The sequence below is a fragment of the Mirounga angustirostris genome, unplaced genomic scaffold (assembly GCF_029215605.1).
Source record: "Mirounga angustirostris isolate CCGP_5_RB_7025 unplaced genomic scaffold, mMirAng1.0.hap1 SCAF_4, whole genome shotgun sequence".
Lineage (NCBI taxonomy): Eukaryota > Metazoa > Chordata > Mammalia > Carnivora > Phocidae > Mirounga > Mirounga angustirostris.
In genome coordinates, this window is record NW_026991712.1 from 62,283,514 (window position 1) to 62,295,785 (window position 12,272).

Here is a 12,272-nt window from a genome sequence, read left to right on the forward strand (position 1 = left end):
GTTCAAAACCTTTGGGATGCAGCAAAGGCGGTCCTAGCTTTAATATTTTTAAATGCTAAACTCTTAAATTTAAGCTTTTTAAAAAATTTAATATTTGATGATAATTGCTTCAGATGTCATTTTCAAACTTTAAGGCAAAATGTGGAAATATCATTGATATTCTTGGTTACTGCTCCTCCAGAGGAAATCATCATCCCAAAGTTCATGTTGATCATGTCCATGTGTGTTTTTCTAACTTAAAAGAAAGCGTAAATCTTCTACCTATTAATATAGTCTAAAAACCTGAACTACTTACAAGTACAGACACGACCTAAGCTACTTCTTAAGTTGTGCAAAAAGTAAATCCAGACATAAAGGGACCAGTGGTTAAGTTATTTCATCTTTCCACAGATTAACTTTTCTCCTGGGATAATGATCTTTGTCCTCTCCACCCAACTTGGGTGGGATGAAAACAAGCGTAATAATGAGAACGAGTGTTCTTTGGAAAAAGATAACATGCAAGGTTCTAGCACTTTTATTAATGAATTCCTTATGTGTCTTACTCCCTTCACAAAGTACTAGTTTATTTTATTTGTCCTCAGACAAAGTTGAGGGAGTGGCTACATTCCTACTGAGTAAGAGCTTTCTTTCCTAGTTTGATTTCATAAACTCCCATTACGACCCTTCTCAGCCTTTGTCTTCCCAGACAAAGAAGTAGAATGGTTTTCTTCTTTCCCCCAAAGAAAAGCATTCTATTACAATTTTTGTCATTGTTCTTCTAAACCTCTTCTAAGTCTGTTATATCTTTCTGGTGCTACAGTAACCAAAACTGCCTGCGGTATGACAGGTGCAAATAGTTCTGCGATTCTATCCTATTCAAGCATTTGCCAAGCATAATAACATGTAAGTAAACAAAACAAAACAAAACAAAGCAAAGCAAAACCCAACCTTATCAAAACCGCAATGAGCTCCCAGCTCATACCCATTAGGATGGGTATTATAAAAACAAAACGCCAGGAAAATAACACATGTTGGCAAGGATGTGGAGAAATTGGAGCCCTTGTGCACTGTTGGGGGGAATGTAAAATGGTGCAGTTGTTATGGAAAACAAGATGGAGGCCCCTCAAAAAATTAAAAATAGAGTTATCAAATGATCCAGCAAATCCATTTCTGGGCATTTATTCCAAAGCATCGAAAGCAGGGTCTTAAGGAAGTATTTAAATACCTATGGTCATAGTAGCATTACTTACATAGATTTATAATAATCAAAAAGTGGAAGCAACCCAAACTTATATTAACAGATGAATGGATAAACAAAATGTGGTATATACCTACAATGATTATTATTCAGCCTTCAAAAGGAAGGGAATTCTGATACATGCTACAGCATGGATGAGCCTTGGGGATGGGTATTAGGCTAAGTGAAACAAGTCAGTCACAAAAAGACAAATACTTTGTCTTTGCCGTAAGTGGTATAATTCCACTTATATGACGTACCTACAACAGTCAGATTCATAGAGGCAGTAGAATGATGGCTACCAGGGACTGGGGTTATGGAGAGTTATTGTTTAATGAATACAGAGTTTTAATTTTGTAAGATGAAGTGTTCTGGAAAACGGTTGTAAAACAAAGTGAATGTACTTAAAACTACTGACTTGCACACTTAAAAATGGTTTAAAGATGGTTAAAATAAAGAAACAAAAAAATACCCAACTAAAGTCTAGAGCAGTTTGGCTCAAGAAGGATTATGAGAACATTACAGAAGGCTAGGTAAAAGTCTCCATCAGACAGTGTCCACTACCAAGAGCACAATTGTTTGGGCAGAAGAAGGAGGTCTTTTCTGAAGTATTTACCCCATGGTTCACTGTGGTTCATCACTGTGTTCTGCCAATGAGATAATAAGACCCATCTTATGCTTCTATTCTCTCTCTTTCAGAACCTAGAACATTACTATGCATTTACGGTTTGCTTTTAGGAAGGCCTCAATAAATATGTGTTGGAGGACTGATGGAAAGCATCATGGTTAAATGTTAGCTGTGGAGACCTAGTCCTAACATGGGTCCTAGTTTCACCATTGACTAGTTCATCACCGCCTACATGACTTCTCTAAGCCTCATTTTACTTCTGTAGAAATTAAAGAGAGTAAGAGCATCTACTTCATAGAGTTATTGGGAAGATTAAATGAATAAATGCTTGGCATCGTGTCTGGCTAGAAAATCAAGGAAGGAGATAGGGGCAAATACATAGGAAACAACTGGGTTGATTGAACCTATGAGCTGTATCCATTATATCCACATGCTTCCCCTTAGTGATTGCTCAGGAAATATTTACCGGATAAATGAAGTAATTATAGGGTGAAACTAAAAGATGAAATTTTGAATTCTGTTAAAAAAATTTGTCAAATGACTCCTTAATTTATTTTAAAGATGAGGGCTATATATTGAAGAGGTAGATTACCACAGATACCTGTATTCACTTCTGAGAATTTTGTTAGCTTTTTCAGGCCCCCATAGGTCCACTTCAAATTTATTTAGCATATACTATATTCCCGTCATGGTCCCAGTATCAGGAATGCAACATAAATAAAACACTATCTTGCTCTCAGGTCAGTGGAAGAGACAAGTATGGAAGCACATGATGGATTAAGGGCCATGCTGGAGGCATGTCCAAAGTGGTAAAAAGGAAAGTTCTATCTACCCTGCTGGAGGGGAGAATGGTTTTGGTGAAGAAAGACCCCCCGACCCCCCCAGGACAAGGCATTTGAACTGGGCCATGAAGAATAGGTAGGGCTTCTCCAGGTGGAGAAAGGGGGAGGGGAAAGACAGAGGAGACAAGATGTACAAAGGCATGAAATATAGGTGAGGGAGATGAAACCACCAGACACCTTCAAGGCAGCGTGAGTCATTTATATGAAGCACTGAGCAAAAGTGGGGGAAAAGGGAATAACCTCATAGAAATAGGCAGGGGCCAGATGGCCCAGAGCTCATTTGCCTACGGAGGAGAGTTGCTTAATCCTCTTGCCAACGGGAAACCATAGAGTGTTTTAAGCAGAACAGACCTGATCAGACACTTGCATGATAACTCCAGTCATGGAGTGAAGAATAGGCAAGAGGCACCGAGACTATGGGGGACAGGTGGGTCAGTTGACTAATCAGTTAGAGAAAAACTAGAGACAAGAGAATGGTCTGGAGATCTTGGCTGTAATGAAAGGGACAGATACGAGAGATGTTAAGGAAGGTGAATTCAAATGTGTTCACCTCATTTTACTTGCTCCATAGATAAGCGCAAACTAAAGTACAAGCTACCTGCGTACTAAAGTTGTACCTCCAAGACCTTATCCGGGCATGTCGCCTGAAAATCAATACTCTTCTTTAAAAAGTAAAGGAAGAGACAGCAGACTCTGCAAATCAACTTCAACAATTATTACCTGCTGTTGGTTTTTAGTGCATGTGCTTCCAGCTAAACCCAAGGGGTTAACTTTGCTGGGATTCCATGACTTGGTTTCAAACTGGAAATTAAAGTCCCGTTCCATGGAGACCAGGTTCCAGCATGGAGGGTTTTATCCTCAAGAACCCTAGCCTTCGGAGCTCTGTAAGGAAGCCCAGCGTGCTCGGCCAGCACTAAGTCTAAAAGATACCAGGTTGAGTGCGATGGGTAAGCCCAGCTGAGCGATTCCTGAGAGCCAGGAATTTGATTCTAGGAATGAAAACGAGTGCTGGTGACAATTTGTAAGGATGAGCTTTTCTATCTGTCCTAAGGTCCCGTGGAAGATCATAACAGCCAAGACCATAAGAGCTGGGCCATTAAAGAAAGTGAGAAGATAAGAAATGGAATCAGATGGTACAGCAGCTCCGCTGAATTTGGCAGGCTTTCCAAGTGTTCTGGAATGAACCCACGTTAGCTAATTCTTCCAAGAAGCATCATCTCCAAGGTGGTAGTAATGAATTATCACCAGAAGATACATAGAATACTGTAACGTTCAATCACCTAACAATTATCACAAGCTGTGAATATTTCATTCACTTTAATAATAATAACTGTTATAAGAGAATAATAGTATCTATGTTCATATACACTGCATAGAATTACAGCTATAAGCTCATACTCTTGGAAACAATTTTGCCCAAATATTTAAAACATTTCTTGATCAAGAGCGTCCAAGGTGCACAATCGAATCCTTGACTTCTATAGTATTCATGCTTGCTCTTTTTCCTCTCTCCTGCTATTATTCTAGGACCCTCCCCAGACTGTTTCAAACACCTAAGACCAGAAAAGTAATGTTGAAATGAAAACCGAATGCCTTATAATCAATACAAGTTCATTTTATAAACTCAGGTTGCTGGTTAAGATCCTCCAGTTAAGGACCAACCCCCCAAATGTTCACTCAGTGTTACTGATCGTGCGGAAGGTCAGCAAATCATTTGAGCAAAAGAGACTAAGAAGTGAAAAACCCAGTGTCTCACCCAGCTCCACATCTTGATCATCAGTGAGCACAAGAATAATGTTGGGTCGGATGTTTTTTCGCTCCTGCTGAATCCGTCCTCTGAACCTCTGGGATCTGACAGTCGAACAGAGGCTCCCCAGCAGCTCCGTGCCCAGGACAGCCAGAACCAGAGCACAGCAAGAATACTTCATTGTGTTTGGTCCAATGTCGCGAGATCGACAGACTGTCTCAGCCTCCTGGTTTCTGCAGGTCTGGGCAGTCGGAGAAAAAGAGAGAGGGAGAGATGAAAATGACATCCAAACCCCAAACACAGTTGCAGAAAAAGGGCTACAACAAAGTGAGATCTGGCACGTGAACTGTTAGAGAGAGGGCTGCCTGCGAGTCAGACGTGGCCAAACCCTCCCAGGCGCTCGGGAGGTTTTTAAGCACCTGATTATTTTGCAAATTCACTTTTGCCCTTTCTTCTCATTCCAACTTTTCCTATTTCAAAATTCATTGCCAAAACAGAATTTCCAACACAGAGCTCAAATGTAAAAGCCTTCTGACAAGAGCTAATACCTTGAATTAGGTATCCTGGTTGAAGAATCAATTTCTGTACTCAGAGGTATTCAGAACATCGGCAGATGGGGTCCTAGAGGGGGAGAAGAAATACAAAGGAAACGTCAGTCAGGGTTTTGATACAGATTTTGGTCTGAAGTAGTCTCTCAAAACAGCATACACACACACACACACACACACACACTCCATATTCCAAAAGGGAGAAACAGGAGAAAACAATATTCAGAGCTGCTAACAAATGACTCAGAAAATATCTTCATTTCATAATCAGCTCCTTAAAGTGGTGACACGGTACCATCCTTGCTCACACTCTGCCAGTACTTGAAACATTCCCCAAAAAACTCATGCTTGACCAGGAGGCGCCCGCAGCACCTGCGAAACCACAGTGGGTTTGGGGAGTACTTGCATCTGGGAAGCAGCTGGCGCGAGGGGGCGCGCTGGGGGAGCACTGATTCACCTGCATAGATACTGAGTACTTATCAAGCAGAATAAAATGCAACGCTGTCATTTGTCATCTGCATTATGTCACGCACTACCCTGCGGAGTTCTTTCTGCTGACAAAGACTTCATAGTAAGCGACTGGGAGGGCAACCTTTCCCAGCCCCCGAAAAGCTCCTAACTGTCCTCCATCAATCACCAGGGGGAAGGGGTGCTTCCTCGGGGCGAGGCTTGTCCCTCTGTCCCGCCCGTGTCCTCAGCACGCCAGCGCCTAAGGGGGCAGAGCCCTCCTTCAACTGTCAGCACCAGCCTCACTCTCGCCAAGACCTGGCGCGGTGCCACCAGCGAGAGGTTTTGCCACAGCACATCTAAACCTGCAAAGCGAAATGATTGATTGGCTCTGAAGCTGGAGGGTAGAGGCTCCCTTTCTACGTTAAAAAATAAATATATAAATCAGATCTGGAGGGGAGTGCTGCAAAGTCTTTGCAAATGTGCCCAAGAGGAGACTTCTGAAAGGGTTGGACGAATGCCCCTTTTACTTTAGAGCACTAACCTGCTGAAAGCGTTTCTCTTGGACTTCTGATCGCAAAGGGCTCATTAAAAAAAAAAAATCTTTCTCTTGGATGTCATGAGGGAATGTCTGTATGGGAATTTAGGCCGCGCTAAAATTAGATAGCGGCCCACTTCGTCAGGCACTCTGTCCCCACACACCTGAGGGTCTGTATTTTGAATTGCAACAATAAACTGGCATCAGATAAACAAGCAGAATGAATCAAGTGGGAGAACTGCAAGTCAGAAGAAAAGGGACTCCATCGCTCATTTCCATGCCTTAAATTCTGGAGGGTGACATGGGGCAGTGGGAGAAGAAAGAAGAAAGACTGTGGACTGTTTACTCCAGCCGCACACATTATTTTGTTTTACACAAACACACACACCCCTATTATTTTAAACTTTATGAGCTGTTTTGTAAACAGTTCTAATGCTTTTCACTCTGCAGCCTGTAATTACTTTGAGAGAGAGAGAGAGAGAAAGAGAGGGAGGGAGGGAGGGAGAGGAGGGGAGACGCACTCTGTAAGAAATAGATTTTAAACAAAAATCTAGTGCCGTAGGAAGGCAGAGCATCAAACCAACCACCTCCGATGGATCCTGTGGTTCTGCGAAGGTCAATATGCAAGGTTTGGGGGGCGGGTTGTTTTTTGGGGTTTTTTGGTAATAACCCAGGGTTATTTCGGTGATTGCTGTGCATGCTGAACACTGAAAGCCAGCAATTGTTCTGCGCTGACTGGTTTCTGTGCATTTGTTTCAAATCGTGAGAAAACTGATACGAGCAAGAAAGACAGGAGAAGGAAAGAAAGAGGTCAAACAATGGCTGTCTCCCGCAGAGCAGCATCAGGCTCAACAGTGACACGCAGACATTTCTCAGAAGCGTGGTGCTTTCAGTAGCAAGAGTTTGCTCACCTCTCAAAGCCTGCAAGGGTGTGTGAAGAGGGAGTGAGCAGGAGTCTCTTGCGCCGGCTCTAGTCATGAGCCCGCTTCTCTGCTGACAGTAGAGACCCGGAAAGTTCAATATCCCGGTGTCGTGCAAACAGTAGCCCCGGCAGTTTAAATAATCAGCCCCACACGAAACTGAAAAAAGTCTTCACAATTAAGATGCTGATAACATTCCCTGGAACCCAATCAACATTACTGGTTATTCTTTTCTTTATCTTATTTACTTTGTCTCTTCCTTTAGGAAAAAGAAAATTAGCCCTAATGGTACCTTGAGTAAACCACATTGAACTACATTGAAAAGCATTTCCTAATGAAGAAAAGGGAGAGCCAAGTAGATGCATTTTTCTTTTTTCCTCTAACGTGACCTTCCTTAGAGAGTTAAAGATGCAGAAAAAGCCTACATTTTTTTTTTTTTTCCTGCCACAGTTTATTATCGATTCAGGGAGTGCATATGTAAACGCGGAGAAATGGGATGGTGTAGAAAACCGGACTTTCAGACAGGTCTGACCAGCAGAAGTGCGCTATCTTTACCCCATCTCCCTTCACTAAGACACAAAACACACCACTCTGAAAAACCTGTACCCAGACAATTCCTTATTCAAAAATGACCTTTTAAAACCTGTCATCCTCTCACTGCCTGGTTTCCAGCTCCAGAAGGAAAAGAAGTAAGGAAGAAGACGAAAAAAAAATTGACAGACAAATACAGAACTTGACAAAGGAGACAAGGATGCAATGTTTGAATTGGATACTTTGTGGCGGACGACAAGTGTCCTTAGAGACTAACAATTTGTCTTGAGAAACAGCAGAAAATGGGAGAAATGGTAAAAGGGGGTTTTTCTCACACACGGAGAGTGAGCTCGAGGAACGGGGTTGTATTCATGAATCAGGACCAGAATACAAGTTGCCTTTTCTTCAAGTCTTCAAATGAAAACACTAATTGTAGCTATGGCCAGTTGATGTGGAAAGTTTTTAGGGCTTTGTTTAGGGCAGTCAAGCCAAACTATAAAAAAGTTTTTAGGGCTTTGTTTAGGGCAGTCAAGCCAAACTATAAATGTGACATTAAAAGTTTCAAGTCACATATAAAAGGAAAAAAACAGACCAGGGAGACTTCAAGCCAACTGGATGGAAAAGTCTAGCTCACATTTGCTCAATGAGCAACACCCCATATGAAATCAAGATGCTTTGTCCACTGCAGTGGTTCTCAAGGTGCAACCCAGGACTTTGGGGAGTCCATGAGGTCAGCACTGCTTTGATAAGAATACTGACACACTCGCTTTTTTCACTTTGTTGACATTTGCACTGGTGGGTAAAATCACTTTTGTCCGAATAAAAGGAGCATCACATATAGTTCAAAAAAAAAAAAAGCCAGTTTCATTCAAGATGAAACAGTAAGATGACTAATTGTATTAAATCCTGACCCTTGAACACACATCTTTTTCTTTCTAATTTTGTTATATGAGAGAGGAGGTACATGTAGAGCTCTTTGTTGCCCACGGAGATCGGATGATAGTCGAGGAACAGCACTTGTGTGACTGAGTCGCAAGCTCCACTAGACACTGCTTTTGGCTCATGGGACATTAGTTTTACTTGAACGAATTATTTGGACTTGGGTATTTGGCAGACATTTCTTAAGGGATAAATGAAATGAGATTGTCATTTCAAGGAAAACAGCTGACAATATTTGTTGTATTTGTTGCCAATGATAGAAATCTAGCTTCCAAGCTAAACTCAGAATTTTGGAAAACTTGTATCCGCCACCACGAACTTGACAGCTTCCCAATATGTAAAACCTTTCAATGACATTGATGTTGATATTAACAAATGTTATTCTTTATATTGAAAAATGAAATGTGTCCACATTTAGCATATTTGCATATTTCAGTGAACCAATATTTCTCAAATGACCAAATAAAATGCTACAGAATCATACATCAGCAAAAAAAATTTCAAAGTGCAAGATGACCATTGGATTTTAACAGAGTATGAAAGCTCATTGATGGGGTTTCAGATTACTTACAACAACTAATCTTTACGAAGTCACCACTTGTCAAGTTTTGGCATAGTATCTAAGGAAATCTACAAGTGTTTGAAAAAACCATCAAAATACTTTTCCTTTTCCAACTACTTATCCATATGAGGCTGAATTTGATTACTTTATTTCAACCAAACAATATACTTCAACAGATTAAATACAGAAATAGAAGAATCCAGCTCTCTTCTATTCAGATAAATATGTGTAGAAATGTAAAATGATGGCGGGGCACCTGGGTGGCTTTAGTTGGTTAAGCATCTACCTTCAGCTCAGGTCATGATCCCGGGGTCCTGGGATGGAGCCCCGCATCGGGCACCTTGATCAGCTGAGAGCTTGCTTCTCCCTCTCCCTCTGTCCCTCCACCCCCTCCCCCCACTTGTGTGCTCTCTCTCTTTCTCTCTGTCAAATAAATAAATGAAATATTTTTTTTTAGATTTTATTATTATTTATTTATTTGACAGAGAGAGACACATCGAGACGGAACACAAGCAGGGGAAGTGGGAGAGGGAAAAGCAGGCTTCCCGCCGAGCAGGGAGCACGACGCAGAGCTCTATTCCAGGACCCCGGGATCATGACCTGAACCAAAGCAGATGCTTAACAACTGAGCCACACAGGGGCCCCTAAAATCTTTTTAAAAAATGTAAAACAATGCCACTTTAGTTACCAATACTTTTTTGGTTTGGAAAATATAGTTATTTTTCACAAAATATATCATTTAACATGTAATGGATTATTGTTATTTTCAAAAGAATTTAAAAATATTTTAAAAATCCCTCAGTTGTAATTTCTTTTTTTTTTTTTTTAAGATTTTATTTATTTGAGAGAGAGTACTGGAGGGGAGAAGGGCAGAAGGACAAGCAGATGCCTCGCTAAGCAGGGAGCCCCAAGCGGGGCTCAATACCAGGACCCCAAGACCATGACCTGAGCTGAAGTCAAAAGCTTGACCTATTGAGCCACCCAGGCGCCCTCCCCCCGTTGTAATTTCTAATTATCAGTAGCTATAATCTACATAAACAAAAGCTCTTGAGAGTCTTCAGAAATTTTAATAATATAAAAGGATCCTGAGCCCCAGAGGTTTGAGAATTGCTGGCCTAGCGTATACCCGGCACCATAGTTAAGCCCAGATTTTCACCTTTAAGGCTGTAGATCTGGCCCCATTCACAAACTTACTCACTTTTTTGTCCCTTAAAGCCCTGAAGCTGTCCTAAGTTCTAAATGCCTAGTATACATAGAGGTCGTTGATGAGTGATGACACCTTGTGTTTTGTTTGTTTGTTTGCTTTTTAATCTGAGGATAACACAGAATTTTACAAATGCATGCCCACACATCTAAAGTATGTTAGAGACAGGATCAGAACAACCCACTCAGCACAGAAATAAACCTCTCAGGGATGGGGCAAAAGAAGTATTTCTAGTACAAAGCAATGCCACCCTATAGTTAAGGCAGACACAAAAAAGGGACACCATAACCAATCAAAGCAGCAGGAGACATCAGGCCAGCATTATGCAATTATTCAAAGCTGAATTCAGCCAGAACACACTTAGTTTATCCTAAGAGTGAAGTAAAACAGGATTATAGCAGTGAGAAGCTGATATCCACATCTGGCCCCCTCCACCCACGGCCAATCTACATACTCACATTTCTAAGGGTCTGTTTACATGGCCCCTTTCCCTTAATTTTGGCTTTCAAGTTTCCCATACATTACTTCCTTTCTTTAGGAGAAGTCTTCAGGATATGTTATCTTCTTTATAATATATGGAAATCATGAAGGAGCTAATTTCTTTTAAAAACCCCATAGCTGGCAAAGTTCATCTACCGTTAATCCCCAGAAAGCATATTTCCTGATCTAATTTATTACAACTCCAAGGAGAGGAGATAGACAACAGTCTCCTTCTGGTGCAGTAACATTTTTATACACTTGTAATAATAAATCTCTTCCAACAACCAATGACAGCTGAAAAGCATGCATCTCTGACCTGGAGCACCTTTGGGGAAATACCAGGCTAAATGATGAAATCCTCCTCCCACAACATTTGCTTTCCTTGCCTTTCTTCCTTCCTACTGTTTTTCCCTCCAACATGTGAATCCTGAAATTGAAGGGAACCTTGAGAAGTCATCTATTCACAGAATTGTTAGCGTTGGTTGTCCCTGGGGTATGGTGAGGTAGAGGAACAGATTTTGGTTTTTCTTTCATTCACGTCTATATTGGATTTTTTTCAATGGTCTGTTGCATTATAAAAATAGAGATAAATAAAAGTTTTCTGCATTTTCCCTCTGTCTTCTCAGGAGGAAGAGAATAGATAGAAGGAGCAGTGATAAGCACGAAGTTGAGAGGTGATAGCAAGAAATGTACTTTTGAGACTCAGCCCCAGAAAGATAGGAAATAAAACCACATAAAAGTGAGCTTACCAAGGGCATTTTAGAGAATGCCAAAAGTCCAAGACGAAGATTTGTCCATCTTCTTTCAAACAGGAATTAGCAAAACAAAGGAAGACAAAGTGGTCTAAAATTATGAAAAGAATCAAAAGGATCTAATATTCTTGAAGCAGATGCTGCGAACTGTCTGAAGGGTCTAATAATGGTCATTAGTTGCAGTGCTGGTAGTGAGAACAAAGAGATTATTGGAGTTCTAGAAAAAAAGGAGCATTGGAAATTTCAGTTCAAATGGGCCTGGTGAAAGCAATATCAGTAAAAAGAATTACAAATGTGGTCTTAGATATCTTAGCTAGGTCTTAAAGTATATGGTTTACTACATGAAATTATACTAAATTTGCCTTCAGTTTTATGTATTTATAGCTTATTTATTTCTTTATTTTTAAAGATTTTATTTATATTTGAGAGAGAGAGAGAGAAAGAAAGAGCAGGGGGAGGAGCAGAGGGAGAGGGAGATCATCCCCAGCAGACTCTGCTCTGAACGCAGAGCCCAACTTGGGGCTCGATCCCAAGACCCCGAGATCATGACCTGAGCAAAAACCAAGAGTCGGATGCTTAACCGACTGAGCCACCCAGGCGCCCCTATAGCTTATTTATATTTAAGTGTCTTGAGGTATTGCATTAGACAGCAGAAGCAGTTTGTTGCAATAAGAAATAAACCCCAACTATCAACGGCTTAACACAATAGAAGTATATTTGTCATTCATACTACAAATCACGCACAGGGTGGTGGCAGGGAGCTTTGCCCTGCCCAGTCATGCATGGACATAAGCTGGCAGGGCACTGTTGTCCTGTTGCTGCCCTGGACCAAGAGAGGCAGAAAACAAAACTGGAGAATCTTGCAGGAGAGCTTTTCATGGCTCCAACTTGGAAGTCACTCGGATCAGACCTAACATT

At 41.1% G+C, this 12,272-nt stretch overlaps 1 protein-coding gene across 7 annotated transcripts in view; it reads right to left on the reverse strand.

Moving 5' to 3' along the window:
- Nucleotides 1-12,272, reverse strand: part of SULF1 (sulfatase 1) — a 179,144-nt gene that overhangs the window by 78,620 nt on the left and 88,252 nt on the right. For 6 of the 7 annotated variants that reach the window (XM_064588237.1, XM_064588235.1, XM_064588238.1 and 3 more), the window contains 2 exons: nt 4,982-5,054; nt 4,443-4,674 (listed from right to left, as the gene is read on the reverse strand). In XM_064588237.1, the coding sequence (XP_064444307.1) occupies nt 4,443-4,614 (172 nt within the window). In that variant the 5' untranslated portion in view covers nt 4,615-4,674; nt 4,982-5,054. Of the gene's footprint in view, nt 1-4,442; nt 4,675-4,981; nt 5,055-6,877; nt 6,900-12,272 lie in introns of those variants that run through there. The other variant, XM_064588239.1, reaches the window with a different exon arrangement.